Genomic DNA, 18,224 nt, shown 5'->3' with positions numbered 1-18,224 from the left:
AACAAACATTCAACTGGAGCGTATCATTTAAAAAATGAACCAATCCGTCAATCTTCCGATCAATTCAAAACAACTTAGCACATTGTAGTCTGCGATCCTGAATACCCGTCGTTCACAAGCAATGAGGCAAAGAAAGCTTCTGTAGCACGAGCAGTGTATTCTCTGGCAACTATGGTACAAAACATTCATATGTCAGTTTCATTTCCTACCTAGCCCAAGAAACAACAGCAATGTCGTCCCTTGCTGATTTGTATGTTAGAACCTCGAATGACAAAGAGCCGTTGAGCTCTGTCGTCGGGAAGGCACAGTCGGAAAGACGAAAACGGGAGAAAAAATAAAAATATCGTTCCATTAATTTACAGGATACAGATGGGGTTTTAAAGAATAAAGGGCAAAATAGTAAAAGATAATCATTACATAAAAAAGAATTAATGAAATAATTAAATAAGTAAATACATTCTAATACTCCCCCTCAAGGTGGCTTATAAATATCCTTGACTGCCATCTTGGACAACAAAGAAAAAAGGTGAGTAGAGGGAAGAAGTTTAGTGAACATGTCAGCTAACTAGTATGGAGAACGAATGAGAAGTAACTTGAGGATGCCCAAAGTAACCCGTTCACGAACAAAATGGCAATCGATCTCAATATGTTTGGTACGCTCATGAAATATAGGGTTAGAAGCAATATGTATCGCAACTTGATTGTCACAGTGTAGCAGCGCAGGAGAGTCAACTTTGACGTGAAAATCTTGAAGCAGTTGCTGTAACCAAATAAGTTCACTGGCAGTTGAAGAAAGTGCTCTATATTCAGCTTTGGCGGAGGAGCGAGAGACGGTGGTCTGTTTTTTGGCCTTCCAAGAGACCAAAAAATCACCAATGAAGATGCAAAAGCCTATAGTAGATTGGCGAGAATCAAGGCATGATTCCCAATCAGCATCAGAGTAGGCGCGTACCTGCAAGGAAGAAGTAGAAGAAAACAACAAACCTTGACCAGGACTGGTCTTGAGATAAGGAAGTAGGTGATGTACTGCCTGGAGATGAGGAAGGCGGGGTTGGGCCACAAATTGAGTGAGCTTGTGAATGGCAAAAGTAATGTCGGGACGAGATAAAGTGAGGTAAAGTAGTTTCCCAACAAGCCGCCGATAGTGGGTTATATCAGGAAGCAAATCACCGTCAGTGGCAGTTAAATGAAGCTTGGGATCCATGGGAACAAGAGTAGGTTTACAAGCTAGGTAACCTGGGTCTTCAAGTAATTGTAAGGTGTAATGACGTTGAGAAAACACAATACCGGTCTTGGAGTGAGCAATTTCAAGACCAAAGAAGTGCTTATGACAACCAAGATCCTTTAGCTTGAACTGAGTATGCAGAAAATGTTTGAGCTCAGCAATAACACTAGAGGAAGGACCAGTTAGGATGATATCATCCACATAAACCAATAATGCAACAAAGGAGGAACCATGACCTTTGGTGAAGAGAGAGTAATCAGATTTCGATTGGAGAAAGCCAAAATTGATTAAAACATGAGAAAATTTGGAATACCATTGCCGCAAAGCTTGTTTGAGGCCATAAAGGGACTTGTGAAGCTTGCAAACGAGTTTGGTGGAAGAGGGAGAGGACTCCCCCTGTCGAAGGTAGCCAAGAGGCAGATCCATATAGATTTCTTCAAAAAGATCGCCATGTAAAAAGGGTGTTGTTGACATCAAGCTGAGCGAGATGCCAACCGTGAGAAGCAACAAGGGCAAGAAGAACCTTCACAGTGACTAATTTGGCCACTGGAGAGAAAGTGTCAACAAAGTCCAAACCCTCTTGTTGGGTGTAGCCTTTAGCTACCAAACGAGCCTTATATCGCTCAATAGAACCATCAGAATTAAGTTTGATTTTATAGACCCATTTGCAGCCAATGGTATGTTTATCAGGAAGTAGAGGAGTGACGGTCCAGGTATTGTTGGTTTCCAGGGCGGCCAACTCATCACGCATAACCAACCTCCAGTCAGGACATTTCACTGCTTGGTGATAGTACTGAGGTTCAACTTGAGAAGATAGGTTGAGTACAAAATTTCTGTGCGAATCAGAAAGGGCATGGTAAGAAATGGAATTAGAGATTGGATAAGACGTACGGGATGATGCAGAGGATGAAGAACCTGTAATTAAATTGCAGTGATAATCCTGCAGGTAATGAGGTGGATGAGTTGCCCTAATAGATGTTTGAAGAGGAGCAACAACAGAGGAGGAAGGAACAAGTGTAGGAAGATTAGGAGGTGGGGGATCATCAACTGGAACACCAGAAATAACTGGTGAATCATGAAGGGGGGAAGAATCAAGGTCAGGAAAAGGCGGAGCGTGGAGGGAGGAATGAGGCAGAACGAAATCAGGAAAGGGGTCAGTAAGTTGAGTTGAATTGGTAATAGTATGAAAAGGGAAAACTTCTTCATGGAACACGACATCTCTTGAAAGAAAAACTTGGTGAGTCTCAACATCATAGAATTTATAACCTTTCACACCAGCTGGATAACCAAGAAAAACACAAACCCGAGCACGTGGGTGGAACTTGAGGCGATGAGCAGCTAAGGTGGAAACGAAAGCTAAACAGCCAAAAACACGAAAGAGGGAATAATCAGGAGAGTGGTTGTAGAGCAAATGAAAGGGTGTATTGTGTTGCAAGAGGGGAGAAGGAGTTCTATTAATCAAGAAAGCCGCAGTAAGAATACACTCGGTCCAAAAAGAGATAGGAATGCGTGATTGAAAAAACAAGGACCGAGCCACATTCAAAAGGTGTTGATGTTTTCTTTCAGCAACCGAGTTTTGTTGAGGCCGTTCAACACATGAAAAATGGTGCAAAATGCCGTGAGCGTGAAAAAAATCAACAAAGGATAACTCAGGTGCATTATCAGATCAAATTTTTTTGATTTTGGCATTAAACTGCGTAAAAATCATGTTAAAAAATGCGGTATCACAGAAATAGCATCAAATTTAGTCTTCAGTAGATAAATCCAAGTAAATCGAGTACAATCATCAACAAGAGTTAAGAAAAAACGATGACCAGTATAAGAGACAGTTTGATATGGTCCGCAAATATCACAGTGCACAAGATCAAAAGGAAATTTTGATAAATGATTATAGGATTCAAAAGATAGTCTACATTGTTTAGCAAGAGGACAAATATAACAAGGATCTGCTTTGTGTAATCTAGTTACATCATAGTGCAACTGATCCTTCAAAAAATCTAGTCCTTGAAAGAAATGTGTCCTAGCCTATTATGCCAAACATGGGCAGAAACATTGCTAACAAAAACATGAGAAGCAGAAGACAAATGTTGAGCACGGAGGACATAGAGATCTTGGATTTTGTCACCCTTGCCAATCGTCCACTGGGTGGAGAGATCCTGGATAACAAAACAATCAGGAAAGAAACTTACTATAAGGCCAGAAGCAGTAACTAAAGCACTAACAAAGATTAAGTTGAATTTGAATTGAGGAACAAATAGTACGTCTTTAAGTATAAGGTGAGAATGTAATTTAATATCAGCAGCAAAACGGACCAAAAGATGAGAATTATCTAGCAAAGTAACGGTAGTATGAGGGATATCATGCAAAGAGATAAAAACATGAGCTTGAGAGCAAATATGTCGAGTAGCTCCGGAGTCAACAATCTAGAATGGAGAGGAATAACTTAGAGGATGTAAGGATACAAAAAAATAAGTACCTGCCAAGCAGCTGGATGTAGAAGAGTCTGGAGCAGTGGTGACCGTTGCTGAGCTACTCAATTGTGTAGAAAGCATGGATATGAGCTGCTGACATTGAGTGGGGTCCAGATGCTGAATAAAACCCCCGACAGAAGAAGAACCAGGGCGACCATCAGCAAGGGAAACTTGATGAACAACAGCAGGAGAATTTTGCTTGGTGTTGAATGTAGATCCAGACGGATAGCCATGGAGCTTGAAGCAACGAGAGATGGTATGGTCAGCAATCTTGCAGTGGGTACAGTAATACTTGTCCTTGTTTTGATTCCGATGAGCACTGGAATTCTGAGTCCGGGAAGTATGGTAAGGCGGATGGCGTGGAGCATTGTAACCTCTGTCGTTGTTGTTCCCAGATTTACTAACCTCTGTCTTTTCAGATTTAACCGCAAACGCCATTGTGTCAGTGGGAGCATTTGAACCCGAGGCATGAGTAGTTCGTCGTTGTTGTTCCTCTTGGACAACTAGAGAAAAAACACAATTAAGAGGGGGCATCAGATCCATGAGGAGCAACTGACCACGAACATGGGAGAAAGAGTCGTTAAGGCCCATTAAGAATGACATGATATACTCCATATGGTGGTGATCATTAAGATTTGTAACGCCACCGCAAGAGCATTTCCCACAAGAACAATGAGGATGGTAGTTGCGCAGTTCTTCCCAAATGGTTTTCAATTTGGTAAAATAAGTACTAAATGGATCCTTGTCTTGACGCAAGTTCATCAATTCCTGTTTAATCTTAAAAATACGAGGGGCGTTCCGCTGTTGAAAACGATCCCGAAGATCGAGCCAAATTTCTCGGGCAGAGGCAACAAAGATAACACTCGCAGAGAGTTCCTTGGAGACGGAATTTAAGATCTAAGAGATGACCATATTGTTGTTCTGGGTCCAAAAGTTGAGCAAAATAGGATCAGCACTTGGAGGTTCAAGGATGGAACCATCGACAAAACCTACTTTGTTCTTCACGGATAAGGCGATCAACATCGCACGGCTCCAACTGGTGTAATTTTCACCGGTAAGCAGCTGGGAGACAAGGACTTGCCCGGGGCTGTCCGAGTGGTGTATATAGTACGGATTCGATAATTCGTCAAAAACTGAACGAGCCGAACTGGTACGTAAACCAGAATTTGAAGATGAATAAGTCTCCATGGAGCACTGACCACCAATGCAGCTCCAAAAATTTTATTTTCATTATTTTTTTTTTTACCAAATCTACCACCAAAGCTCTCCAAAAGAAATCAAATCTGTTTCCGCGACCTCAGAATCCAACAGCGAGCTTGAAAAAAATTCAAGCAGAAATAATCCACAGAAAATACCCAAAGTAGCCATTGCCCTCGAGATTTTTAAACCAACGGACAGTCCTCACCTCTCAGCCAACCAAAGAAGGCTAGAGAAATCCAACCAGCGCTCGGCCAACCAGAGAAGGCCAGAAATCCAACCAGCGCGACCCTCTCGGCGCCATAAACGATACCTCTTCAAGGAATCAAGGAAAACGCCCAAAATCGACGCCCAAAAACCAGAGAATGAACACAGCAAAGAAAACCCAACCTCTCGACGACGGAATCCAGAGGAAAAATAAATGGGTAACAGAAGCAAACCTGTTTGCCGGGAATAACCACCGGAATCAAGACGCCGGAAACACCAAAAGAGCCTCCCAATAGCTTGAATCGCAGAGTCCCGTCCGAACAGAGGACGAAAACCCCTTTGTCAAAAATAATGACGAAATCGCCAAAAAACGGTAGTCGAAAAGAGAAAGGAAGAGCCATCATCCAAAAGAGAATCAGAAATTGCGGATCATCCACTTTGATACCATGTTAGAACCTCAAATGACAAAGAGCCGTTGAGCTCTGTCGTCAGGAAGGCACAGTCAGAAAGACGAAAAACGGGAGAGAAAATAAAATTATCGTTCCATTAATTTACAGGATACAGATGGGGTTTTAAAGAATAAGGGGCAAAATAGTAAAATACAGTCATTACATAAAAAAGAATTAATGAAGTAATTAAATAATTAAATACATTCTAATATTGTACAATTCAAGCCGCTTAGATTATGGAGTTCAAAAACTCTGTAGGATTATGGAGTTCAAAAATTGTTCATCGATGCAAGATTCTGTTAAGATTTCCAAGGATAAGACGAAGCTCGGGAAGAGGGAAGGAGATTCCACGATAAACTGGAAAAAGAATCCAGATAATGATAAAGTTTGTCATGTGGTTGCGGTTTCGACTTCAGATGATGAATAAGGAATTGGCTGGAAGTAGTTCAAAAAGACGAGAACGCCGGACAAAGTACTTACAGAAGAAAAAGAAGAAACGCAAGAAGGCGAAGACAGATGAAAGTGTAGATTAGATGGCAAAAAAAACAAAAAAAAACAGCACTGTGTAATACTGGGCAACAGGAAAAATGAGCAACAAATTAAAAAAAAAACTAAGTTCCAACAACTATGAAAAAAAAAATATCCAGAAAAACCATTGGAATCCTGAAAATCAATGATATGATACCATGTTGATTTTCAGGATGATTTATAAAATTATAATATTATAATAATACTACTGGAACTTAAATTAATTACATCAATACCATCTCTATGAGATGACTCTTTATTTACCATTTTGCCATCACTATGTGGGCCTACAGGCCTTCTCCTTGGTCTTATAGTCTTAAGCCCATCTTCCACACACTTGGATTTGTGGGCCTTCTTTGGTCGTATGGGCTTGGACCCATCTTCCAACAGATTACAACCTCGATCAAAGTAAGTGAGGGAAAGGAGAAGAAAAGAAGAAGATAAGATAAGAGAGAAAGGGAAAGATAGAGCCTTTAAGCTAAGAGAGAGAACCTTTAGGTTAAGAGAGAGCTTGAATGAATTAAGAGAAGGGGAGAGAGCTAGGACGAATTAAGAGAAGAAGAGAGAGCTTGAATGCACTACCCCAAACTAAGGGCTTTTATTTATAGTTTTTGAGAGGATGTTATAATATCCATAACGCCCTTAGGGCTACAAGCTTTACATAAGAAATGACATAAGTAGACATGCTCCTCCTTGACTAATTACATCCTTGTGCCATCTTTATGAGAAGTCTTCTTATTTACCATGATGCCATCTCTCTTGGATATGTGGGCCTTCTCCTTGGATGTGTGGGCCTTCCTTGGTCTTGTGGGCTTAAACCCATCTTCCAACACTCCTCATCAAGTTTGGGGTGAGAGAAAATCATAAACGCCAAATTTGTTGCAAAATGGTGTATAGAATCTTCCCATATAAAATGGTAGTCCATTATATCTTCCAACAATCTCCCTCAAACTGGTGGTCTCTTTGTTCTTTACCAAAAGACTCAACTGACATAATGTAAGAGAGAGTAAAATCACTCCTAGTAAGACAAAGCTCCATACTCCAGTCAAATGGTCGTAGTCAAAAATAATTTTCGCTCTATTTCATAGGCGGAAGAGTACCCCTATTGGGAGCATAGAGTCAACCCACTTTCTCAGGGTAGCTAAAAAAACATTTCTTGGGTGAATCATACATTTGACTCACGTTGAATATTGGGCACACTCTTATCCCTATAGGTAGTGGGTATATAGGCAATGCTTAGAAGTGTTCCTCCTTCACAGGGTACCGACTCTCAAATAGTAGGAGTAAAACTACCAAATAAGAGGGTAAAAGGTAATCACCGGAAGATAATATTCTGAGGTCACCATGTGCTATCTTCTTTATCGGAGTAACCAATGCTGACAACAGTCAGCAACTGAGAAGTCCTTCAATAATAATGTCTCAGTTAGAGAGACATAATAGCAGCAACAGATATGAGCTAGGGCCCAAATAACTCGTACCAAATAATGAAAGTTCTAAAAAAGGACACATGAAATAATTCTTTGAGAGTCCAACCTTGAATAAGAATCCGAGTAATAAACTGCCAATTTCAATTTGAACTCAATTATTGACTTTAGTCAATTAATCATGCACTTAATTAAGGAAACACTTGGCTGGCCAAAAATCATATCTTTCTTAATAAAAATGATGATAATCAAATTATCCACCAAATCATCATCTTGAGAAGATCTTTCATTAAATCAGCCACTTTGAAATATAAATAAGAAAATGTTCCCTTGTATTATAGCACCACTTACCAAAAAAACAATCTTTCCTCGCTTTAATACTCAAGGATATCAAATTAGATTCTTGTAATCTTTCCAAATCACCAACAAAATCTCACAAAATTCGTGGTTGGCAAAAAAAGTTCATAATTCAGAATAGGAACACTTCTTCTCCTTGACAAATAAATCAAGGAAATTTTTTCAAAATAAGATGATATTCTAAAGATTCTTTCCAGATATTGTTAGTTAAAAAACAAAAACTTTCCAAGGGTAGATCATGAAATACTTTCCTGATATTGTTGATTATTAACAACAACTCAAAAAATTTGGCTTAAATTCGGATCTTCGCATGCAACAGGATACTAGCATGACCTTTGATTCTTCCAATATAAATATCTCCTTAAATATAGATCAGATTGACATGAAATTTTCGCTTTCTGAAACTGGACTTGAATAAATAATGTGATAGATTTCGGACTCTATAATTTAGCAAAACTGAATACTCTTTCTCCTTTAGCCAGCTTGATCGTTGACTTTTTTAAGATCGATATCTCCATATAAAAATCTCAATTTGATAATTTGTTGTATAGGTAAGAAAATAGACTTAAAAATATTTATTTTTATATATAATTCTCCATATGAAGTTTTGTTCTTGATAGCATAAAATGGCTAGAAAGTTGAAGTTTTCTACTGCTGCATTAAACTTTTCTGCTTGACCTATACTTCTTCAGATGTCGATTTCTCTTTATAGAAAAATTTGATCTCAATGATTATTTTTTTAATTAGAAACTAAACTCAAATATCTTTCCAACGATATATAGTTTTCTATATGAAACATACAGTAAGTGAGTTAAAAATCCAATTAAAAACATGAATTGGAAAATAAGACTAAAGGAAAAATGAGAAACTCCTCTTGTTTCTTTTTTTTTTGTTTCTTCATCTTCTTCCTCCCCTTCTTCTCCATCTTCTTCTCCTTTTCCTTGTTAGATCTTTTCCCGCCCTGAAACCATGTTGAATTTAGGATCCCATGATTACAACCTCGAGCAAAGTAAGAGAGGGAGAGGAGAAGAAAAGAAGAAGAGAAGAGAAGAGAGAAAGGCAGAGAGAGAGCCTTTAGACTAGAGAGAGCTTGGATGAATTAAGAGAAGGGGAAAGAGCTTGAATGCTCTACCCCATACCAAGGGCCTCTATTTATATTTTTTGAAAGGATGTTATTTACCATGATGCCACCTCTCTTGGACGTGTAGGACTTCTCCTTGGATATGTGGGCTTGAGCCCATCTTCCAACAGGGAGCGATCGATGCGTGTTGAATATATGGAAAAGAGAAATACTTCATTGACTTATTATAATCAGAGTACATGAACCTTTATTTATAATAGAGGAAGGTAGTAGAATCCAATTACAATAAAACTACCTTTGTCCCAATTACACCCAAACTCTAACACTTAAAGATAAGTCCTAGCATAATTAAATAACTCAATATAAATAGAAGACAACATAACTCAAACTAGAACTCTTCTATGAGGACATGACCATAAGATAAAGATGCCAGCTCGTGGTTATCTTTGTGAGTCATTGATCTTCCAACCAGCTTGTGGTTATCTTTGTGAGTCTTACTTGATCTTCCAACTTATGTGATAAGGATGCCAACTCGTGGTAATCATGGTAGGTCTTACTTATGGACTTGGGCCTATCTTACAATACTCTTAGATATGTGGGTCTTCCTTGGTTGTGTGACCCAACTTACAATACTCTTAGATATGTGGGTTTTCCTTGATCGTGTGGGCTTGGACCCATCTTCCAACAGTCTCCCTCAAGCTGGGGGTGAGAGTACATCATGAACTCCATTTTGCTGCAAATGATGTATATGATCTTTTTGTATAAAATGGTAGTCCTCCATATCTTCCAACACTCCCCCTCACGCTGGTGGCTCTTCCATGAGGCCCAGTTGGCATAAGATAAGTGAGAGTAAAATCCCTCCAAGCAGTATGATATTGCTCTATACTCCAGTAGGTTGGAGCACACTCCTATCTTCTGTAGGAAGTGGGTCTATACGCAATGCTCAGAAGTGTAATAAAACTCCTCCATCACTGTGTCCCTCCACATGACAATGACTCTCAAGTGGTAGGAGTAATAAATGCCAATTAAGGGGGGTATAACATAAATATAGTAATAAGTTCTTCTATCATAGTGATGTAACATAGATATAGTAATAAGCTCGTTCATCACGGTGTCCCAACCGGGGCATCGACTCTCACAGGTAGAAATTAATGGGTAACATAGATGTAGTAATAAGCTCCTCTGTCACTGTTCCCAACCGTAGCAACACTCATAAGACAATAAGGGTTGGCCCAAAGATATTTGTGAGAGTAAAATAAAGGATGATTTGAGAAAGGATATTGCGGCCACTGCTTCTTCAATAATAATGTCTCATCCAAAGAGATACAATAGCTGCAGTTGAAATGGGCTGGGGCCCATATAACATGAACCAAAATAATAAACCTTGTAAAAAAACCTTGTAAAAGGATCCATGAAATAATCCGATGCAAAAATTTCTTCTTAGATGCAAAAGCTTCATCTTTTTGTGCTCCCCATTTCTTGAATATCTTGGTCACATAAAACTTATCCACAACATATGAAATAAAATACCTCTTTCTTGTACTTTTCTACTTCTCCCCCTCAAGCTGGGAGGTAATGGCAATGATCCCAGTTTGAACCAAATATCATAAATGTAGTAATAAGCCCAAACAACATAGATGTAGTAATAAGCTCTCAAATAAGGGAGAAGTGAGATATTTTCCTAATATAGCAACTCAAAGTGACGCAAAACAATCGGCTTAAATTCGGATTTTTCAATGCAACAGGATACCACCATGACCTTTGATTATTCCAATGTGAATATATCTTTAAATATAGATTAGATTAACATGAAAGTTTCTCCTTCTAAAAATATACATAAATAAATTTCATCCAAGTTTAAATTATCTTCATAAAATATACTTCTATTGAGATATATAATCTGATAGATTTCGGTCTCTACCGAACTAAGTACTCTTTCCCTTTTTTTCAGTATGACCATTGACTCTTCCAAGGTCAATATCTCCTTATAAAAAACTCAGATAGAGAATTAGTTGAAAAGGTAAGAAAATAGACTTACATATATTTATTTATATATATAATTCTCCATATAAAGTCTCGTTCTTGATAGCATAAAGTACCTTGAAAGTTAAAGCTTTCTGTTGCTGCTCGAACCTCTTTTACAATCTGACCTTTGCTGCTTCAAATATCTATTTATCTTTGTAGATAACTCAGATCAAGAATTGGTAGAATAGGTAAGAAAATACACTTAAAAATGTTTATTTTGATATATAATTCTCCATATAAAGTCTCATTATTAATAGCATAAAATACCTCGGAAGTTGAAGCTTTTTGCTGCTGCTTGAACCTTTTTTTCAATCTGACCTTCACTGCTTCAAATATGGATTTCTCTTTGTAAATAACTCCAATTGGAAAAAATAATTTTTCCTTGGAAATTAGATTCAATTATATTTTCGTCAATATATAATTTGAATTATGAAAAACTTAGTATAGAGGTTAAAAACATAAAATAACTAACGAGTGTAGGGATTAAAAAAAAGATAAATCCAACACCTAAACTGCTTGAAAACTAGATAAAAAAAATCACATTACCTCTTGTCAACTCACAGAACGTGCTCTGATACCATGTTGAATTTATGGAAAAGAGAAATACTTCATTGACTTATTATAATTAGAGTACATGAATCTCTATTTATAATAGAGGAAGGTAGTAGAGTCCAATAACAATAAAACTACCTTTGTCCCAATTACACCCAAACTCCAACACTTAAAGATAAGTCCCAGCATAATTAAATAATTTGATATAAATAGAAGACAACATAACTCAAACTAGAACTCTTCTATGAGGATGTGACCATAAGATAAAGATGTCAGCTTGTGGCTATCTTTGTGGGTCCCACTTGATCTTCTAACTAGTTCGTGGTTATCTTTGTGAGTCCTTGATCTTCCAACCAGCTTGTGGTTATCTTGGTGAGTCCTACTTGATCTTCCAACTTATGTGATAAGGATGCCAGTTCGTGGTAATCATGGTGGGTCCTACTTCTTATGAGCTTGGGCCCATCTTACAATACTCTTAGATATGTGGGTCTTCCTTGGTTGTGTGACCCATCTTACAATACTCTTAGATATGTGGGTCTTCCTTGATTGTGTGGGCTTGGGCCCATCTTCTAACAACGCGGTTGTCTTCGACGCTAACAACAACTACAAAAACAGAGGCAGGCCGCGTATTCAACGAAGATTTTACAGGAAAACCAAGAAGGATTTAGAGAGATAGAGAAGAGGGAGAGAAAAGTACTAGGTATCAGTGGCAACAACTGCGAGGACGACGGCTTCGGACAACCCTCAGGGTCTGGCTATGGTGGCAGTTTCCAGTGATGGCGAGCTTGCAACTGTGGTTGTGTCAGAGTGGCTCCGTCCACACTTGTAGGCAGTAGCTTTTTGCACCTAACAAATCGGTCTGTTGGGTTGCATTGGCTAGCCGCTGTCATAGTATCAGAGCTAGGCACGCCACGTCCAACATTTGAATCCCGTGAGAGGCAATAGAGAGTGGGCGGGGTAGGTGTCAAAGTGGTTCCGTCCGCTCTTGTAGATGGTAGCTTTCCGCACCTAACATATCGGTCTTTTGGGTATATTGATTAGCCGCTATCATGGTATCAAAGCTAGGCATACCACATCTCGCGTTTGAATCCTGAGAGAGGTGGTTGAGAATGGGCGGAGTGGGTGTCAGAGTGGTTTCGTCCACTCTTGTAGGCAGTAACTTTTCGCACCTAACAGATCGGTCTTTTGGGTGTATTGGCTAGCCGTTGTCATGGTATCAGAACTGGGCACGTCACATCCCAGGTTCGAATCCCGTGAGAGGTGGTCAAGAATGGGAGGGGTGGGTGTCAGACTGGTCCCGTCCACTCTTGTAGGAGGTAGCTTTCCGTACCTAACAGATCGGTCTGTTGGGTTGTATTGACTAGCCGTTGTCAGGTTGTGTTGGTTCTGATTAATCGAGGCTCATATCAAAGGTCTACAATAGGGAGAAATGAGGCGGCGGCGATGGAAGTTGCTTCATACGATCCTCGGCGTCCAACTATGGTGGCAGCTTCCAGTGATGAGCGACGCTAGTTAGTTGGGTCTTCAATGATAGGGAGGGGGATTGCTTATTGAGAGCTCTAACAGGTATTCAGCGACGGGAAGGGTGATTGTTGATCAAGAGCTCTGATACCATATAAAAACTAGAAAGAAGAATATTTTTTCGTGTATTACATTCATGAATCACAAGTTTTATAGTTTACAAATTATATTATAAGTGTTTATCGATTACATGATAAGTGTTGCAAGATAAAGATTATCTTAGAGATAACGAATAAGTGTTATACGATATCTCTATCAAGACCTAACCAAGATTTTAGGTGAAGAAAAATATTAAGGAATCCTTCAAATTAATATTGGATAGCTGAACATGTGAATCATATGAACACTAATATAGCTAATCATATTAGAACTATCCGATGGGAAGCATATGCCTTCAAACCGAACTTGGATTAGTAGTCTCCATATGATCGATTGGGAAGTTACAAATTCTTAAGAATTTGTAGCAGATCCAAATTCCTATAAAACATGGTTAGATTTATGAGAAGTAATATATTTCAAAGATGCAATTTATTTGAGTTAATTAACTAAAAATAAAGCATGAAAAAAGGGTAAATGACAAACTTGGACTATCTTTGCATTCATTGTTCTTTGTGGATTTTCGTTGCAATTCATTTTTAAAGGGAAGTAAGAGGGATAAAATTTTGCATCCACAATGAAGTATATTATGTAAAAGTTGAGTGAAAATGAAATTGAAGACATGAACAGTAAAACACACCAAAAAATTTACGTCCGGAATCCACTCCTTGTCTTACTCTATATACAGAAAAAAAAAGAGAAAATTCATTAAAATAGAGTTATTGTTACATCAATTATATGCCCATTTATAGGTTAATAAGTGATAATTCGAATCCTTGATTAAGGATTCAGATTTTCTTGACTTTGTTTACTCAATTTTACATAATTAAACTAATAAAAAGATTTTCTCTTAATTTTTAGATAAATCTATTTCCTCCTTTTCTCACGATGCACAAGGAGAAAAAAACTTAAAAGTGTATTAGAAAAATCAAAAAAATTTATTGACACTATATTCATGTTATTTATATAATTATATTAAACAATTTAAAAAATTATATGCTAATAAGTCCCTACAAGAAAATAAATTATTTATTTTCTCATTCACTCTTGAAATATCCCATTAAATTAAAACTAATTAATTAAATTTATTTATACAATTATTTATTACCCATGTATTTATATTAATGTTATTTATTTTGAGATTTTAAAAAAAAAAATCCGACATAGACTTGAACCCGACCTTCTCCTACTTTGTTTCAGCGTTTTTGTCCGGAGCAAACCTTTCTCAGGTCTGGCAATTCGCAACCCGATTCGGTTCACTTTTGATTATATCAATCAAACCAATTCCAACCCGGATCCCACCAGCCCATGAGCTTAAATCGGACCGGGCGCAGTCCGCACTCTCAGTCGTGGAGGTTCGCGGACATGCCGTGTAATATTTGAAGATGCTCGCAGTACTAGTGGAAACTGAAATGTTGACATCCCTAGGGTTTCACTCTTAACTATATATTCTCTTTTAATTCGGCCAATCGAGCCACTAGGGTTCTGCGGGCTTAGCAGTGGGCGCAGCTTCTCCGTAGCCCTGAAAAAATGGTACCCGTCGACTCTTTTCCGATCTTGCGTTCTTCTTTCCTAGTCTATTTGTGTTATCTTTAGATTTCATCGTGTTGTTTACTTCAAATTATAGGGAGATCTGTTTGTTTTTTTGTTTTTTGTTTTCAGTTACTTCCAGTTTATTGGGCTCATTTCATGCCAACTGGTGTATTTACTGCTAGGGTTTTTATATTTTGGCCTTTTGGAGGTCTTGATGTGGGGATTTCTGTGAGCCCGGTCATACGGAACACTCTGTTTTTCGACGGTTCGTTGAGTTTCAAAAATAGTATGAACTTCGTATTTTGTTCGAGGCCATTGGTTTTCAAGACTTTTTTTAAGTATAGAATCATACGTTCACTTGAAATTTTCATGCTTCATATTCTGTCATCGAGTATTATAGTGTTGGTTGTTTATTTTCACATTAATTATCATTTTTTATGCCTACTTCGTTGATATTTTGTACTGCTCAAATCTCATCAGATGTAGTTCTGGAATGAAGAGCCTCATGATTCGATTTTAGGAAATGCTATCTGAGTACCTCTATCTGGTTAGGATGTTGATCCTGTTGTGTGGGTTTGGTTTGTTTGCGAACTTTGTGCTCTTGGTGCTTCATGCTGTTTTCTTTTTTGTAATTTTTTTAGTTTGTTGACATAATATATTTGCTGTGGACCTCAAGTTTTGGACATTTCTTAGCTGTCATGTTGCATGTAATGGCTATGACGAGTATGAATGTCATGCACCACTCTGAGAGTTTTTGTTGTGCGGATAAAAGACTTACCCATCTGTCTGAGCCGTGTTCCAGTTACATTGATTGATAAACATGTAGCTGATTTATCTATTTTAATTGGTGTTCAGATTTTATTATGTGCACTGTCCTTGTTATGAGTTTGTGTTTTACCTTGTCCTGCTTCAATATTCTTAAAGGTTATGTTTCTTCTGAACAAGATTGTGCTGTCTACCTTTTATCCTATATGTTTTATAACAGTTAAGAAATTGACTATTAAGTTATCAGATAGAGAAAAAATGATCCAAGTGATATGGCTTTGTTTCAAGCAAAGCCATCCATGATGCGGACCATATCGCACTATGCTCTGGGGATGAATTTGGTAGTTGATGGTCATTCTTTCATATTTTCCAGTTAATCTTAGTAAACAACTTCGGCATTTTCTACGTGAATATCATGGTATTGCTGCTAAGTTGGAGTGTTTGGGATAGTTTCAATTCTAAATTCATGATGTAGTAATTATGATTTCTGAGGTCTGATTACTTTATATTAAATTGAACTACTAAGATATGTTATTATCTTGGTGGTATATCACTCTTTGTGATGTTTGGTGTCTAATATTGTTGCTTTGGAGACTTTGTCAGATGTATTTCTTGTATTGTATCTTTGGATTAAATTTATGTGTCTTTTTGCCTTGCCCATGTTCTCTGACCTGATTTATTATTATTATTATTACTATTTTTTGGCAGCCTAAGCAAATTCATGAGATTAAGGATTTCCTTCTCACTGCCAGAAGGAAAGACGCTCGCTCTGTGAAAATTAAGAGAAACAAAGATGTGGTTAAGTTTAAGGTGCGTTGTGCAAAATATCTGTACACACTGTGTGTGTTTGATTCTGAGAAGGCTGACAAGCTGAAGCAGTCTCTTCCTCCAGGTACATTTTGAAGTGAATGCTTTCTATTTTATGGGTCTCTGCATGATCAAATTGTTGTTAACCGAATATGTTCTATGTCTGACCTTTTTAATTCTAAATATTTTATATTTATTGACTATTGTTTTTCTTATCTTGATAATGTTACAGGCTTGAGCGTTCAGGAACTGTGAGAGGACAGTAATTAGGTTATTTGAATGAGCTTGAGGAAGTTTGAGCAAGTATCTATTATGTTTTTAGATTGTGACTATTTTTTCTCTTGTTGAGTGGCTTATTACCCCCTTGGAATTGGCAATGTTCAATTTTGGATATGATAGAAATCCTTGGATCATTAAATTACTTATTCCAACCAAATTTTTAATGGATTGATAGGTTTTTATTCCATTTCCACATGGGTTGTGCATTTTGGATTTGCACCAAGCAGCAAGTTCCACAAAAGATGTTACAAAGATTTTACAACAGTCTCCCCGCAATCACACAAACAATTCTCAATTAAATTGTGACGTCAAATAGCATCTTAATAGGTTTTTGATTGACCAGAGGGGGTTAGTGTTTTTTCCCTCTACCTTCTCCTTCTTGCTGGCCTCTCTTCAAATTTTTCCTAAGTAAAAATTAAACTAGCGTCATAAAAATAATATTTTTTATTATACTATTGTTATAATTAATTAAACCAATGGTTTTAGATTTTGTGACAATATATTATTAATTAATAATACATAAAAATATATATTATGTTATTGGTAAAATAATATAATGATTTATTTATTATATTAATTTTTGTATTACAATATTAAATTAGTAGTTTTTAATGTTAAAATATATCTTATGTCATAAAAATAATAATCCATATTTTTTATTTATAAAATAATTGTTTTTATTTATTCAATATATTCATTTTATAATTATTGTATTAAATTAGTGATTTAATAGTCATAATTAAAATATTGTTAAAATAATTATTTGATAAATTGTTTAGGTTTAATTATCCCTTTGCTATAATGAATTAAACCAATGTTTTTAAATTTTGTGACAATATATTATTAATTAATAATACATAAAAATATATATTATGTTATTAATAAAATAATATATTTATTTATTATATTATTTTTTTATTACTGTATTAAATTAGTGATTTTAATGTTAAAATATATCTTATGTTATTAAAAAAATAATTTATTTCTTTATTATATTCGATTATGTTATTTTTTACTTTTATTTAATTTTTTAATAATTTATTCTAATCACACCTAATTATTATATTAATTTATAATAAACTGTAATAATTAAGTAATATAATATAGTCTTTCATTAGTTTATTAATATATTTTAATACTACACATTAAATCACTTATAAGTGTAGCAACTATGCTTATTTTGGTTAATTATCTGTTTAGGCATATGTTCTATTTAAGTATATTACAAAAAGTTACTCATTCTCTTGTTGATATTATATTTTTGATTTTGGGGCACTAACATTGGAATTTATTTTCCAGTGTACTTAACTATCTATACTAACACCCAAGGATAAGATTGAATTGAAATTTTCACTTCATTTCAAGTTCATTTCAAGGAAAAACACTTGAAAAAACTTGATTTAAGATTAATTTCGTAATATGAACCAACAAGTACCAATTTCAACATTATAATCTAATCTGTATGAGATCTTCAATTTAGATATACTTCTTGACCAAGTGTATATAAGCAAGTAACCACTAGGATTTATGAATTTCAATCCCTACAGCATCGAATGATTTTTAATAAGATGCAAATGTCTAATAACACGATTTCAAAGTAATGGTGCATGAAATCTAGCACGTATTAAACTAAACAAATAAGAGTTTAAAGTAAAAGCCCAAGAAGTACTTAGTTCGTTGAAAGGTGGTTTTTTCAAATATCCAAGT

At 36.5% G+C, this 18,224-nt stretch overlaps 3 protein-coding genes and 1 non-coding gene across 4 annotated transcripts; 2 read left to right on the top strand and 2 right to left on the bottom strand.

The window, feature by feature from the left end:
• Nucleotides 1-565: 565 nt before the first annotated feature.
• Nucleotides 566-1,651, bottom strand: LOC137945831 (uncharacterized mitochondrial protein AtMg00810-like). Its single transcript, XM_068791880.1, has one exon. It carries the CDS (start codon nt 1,649-1,651, stop codon nt 566-568), a length of 1,086 nt encoding a protein of 361 aa, XP_068647981.1.
• Nucleotides 1,652-1,661: 10 nt separating this feature from the next.
• Nucleotides 1,662-4,884, bottom strand: LOC137945820 (uncharacterized). Its single transcript, XM_068791869.1, has 5 exons — nt 4,690-4,884; nt 3,702-4,593; nt 3,265-3,554; nt 3,053-3,171; nt 1,662-2,676 (listed from the first exon to the last, which is right to left on the bottom strand). The coding sequence occupies exons 1-5, from the start codon at nt 4,882-4,884 to the stop codon at nt 1,662-1,664; spliced, it is 2,511 nt and encodes an 836-aa protein (XP_068647970.1).
• Nucleotides 4,885-14,569: 9,685 nt separating this feature from the next.
• Nucleotides 14,570-16,704, top strand: LOC137958711 (large ribosomal subunit protein eL38z/eL38y-like). Its single transcript, XM_068805809.1, has 3 exons — nt 14,570-14,666; nt 16,140-16,323; nt 16,471-16,704. The coding sequence occupies exons 1-3, from the start codon at nt 14,664-14,666 to the stop codon at nt 16,491-16,493; spliced, it is 210 nt and encodes a 69-aa protein (XP_068661910.1). The 5' UTR covers nt 14,570-14,663; the 3' UTR covers nt 16,494-16,704.
• LOC137965380 (small nucleolar RNA Z221/R21b) lies at nt 15,378-15,460 on the top strand. Its single transcript, XR_011116064.1, has one exon. It is a non-coding gene; the product is annotated as a small nucleolar RNA Z221/R21b (small nucleolar RNA).
• Nucleotides 16,705-18,224: the final 1,520 nt, after the last annotated feature.

This window comes from Aristolochia californica, unplaced genomic scaffold, assembly GCF_029961685.1.
Source record: "Aristolochia californica isolate CCGP_79_NKW_82.1479 unplaced genomic scaffold, dmAriCali1.0.hap1 SCAF_1, whole genome shotgun sequence".
In the NCBI taxonomy this organism is placed as follows: Eukaryota; Viridiplantae; Streptophyta; class Magnoliopsida; order Piperales; family Aristolochiaceae; genus Aristolochia; species Aristolochia californica.
This window is presented reverse-complemented; position numbering and strand designations above follow the sequence as displayed.

What these genes read in the sequence shown, in the direction of transcription:
- LOC137945831 (XM_068791880.1), bottom strand. Translation starts at nt 1,651, where the DNA reads ATGGATCTGCCTCTTGGCTACCTTCGACAGGGGGAGTCCTCTCCCTCT.
- LOC137945820 (XM_068791869.1), bottom strand. Translation starts at nt 4,884, where the DNA reads ATGGAGACTTATTCATCTTCAAATTCTGGTTTACGTACCAGTTCGGCT. An exon ending in TACATCCAGCTGCTTGGCAG is followed by an intron (nt 3,555 to 3,701) that starts GTACTTATTTTT and finishes TTACTTTGCTAG; the next exon opens with ATAATTCTCATCTTTTGGTC. An exon ending in TTTGCGGACCATATCAAACT is followed by an intron (nt 2,677 to 3,052) that starts GTCTCTTATACT and finishes CTTGATTAATAG; the next exon opens with AACTCCTTCTCCCCTCTTGC.
- LOC137958711 (XM_068805809.1), top strand. An exon ending in GAAGCAGTCTCTTCCTCCAG is followed by an intron (nt 16,324 to 16,470) that starts GTACATTTTGAA and finishes ATAATGTTACAG; the next exon opens with GCTTGAGCGTTCAGGAACTG.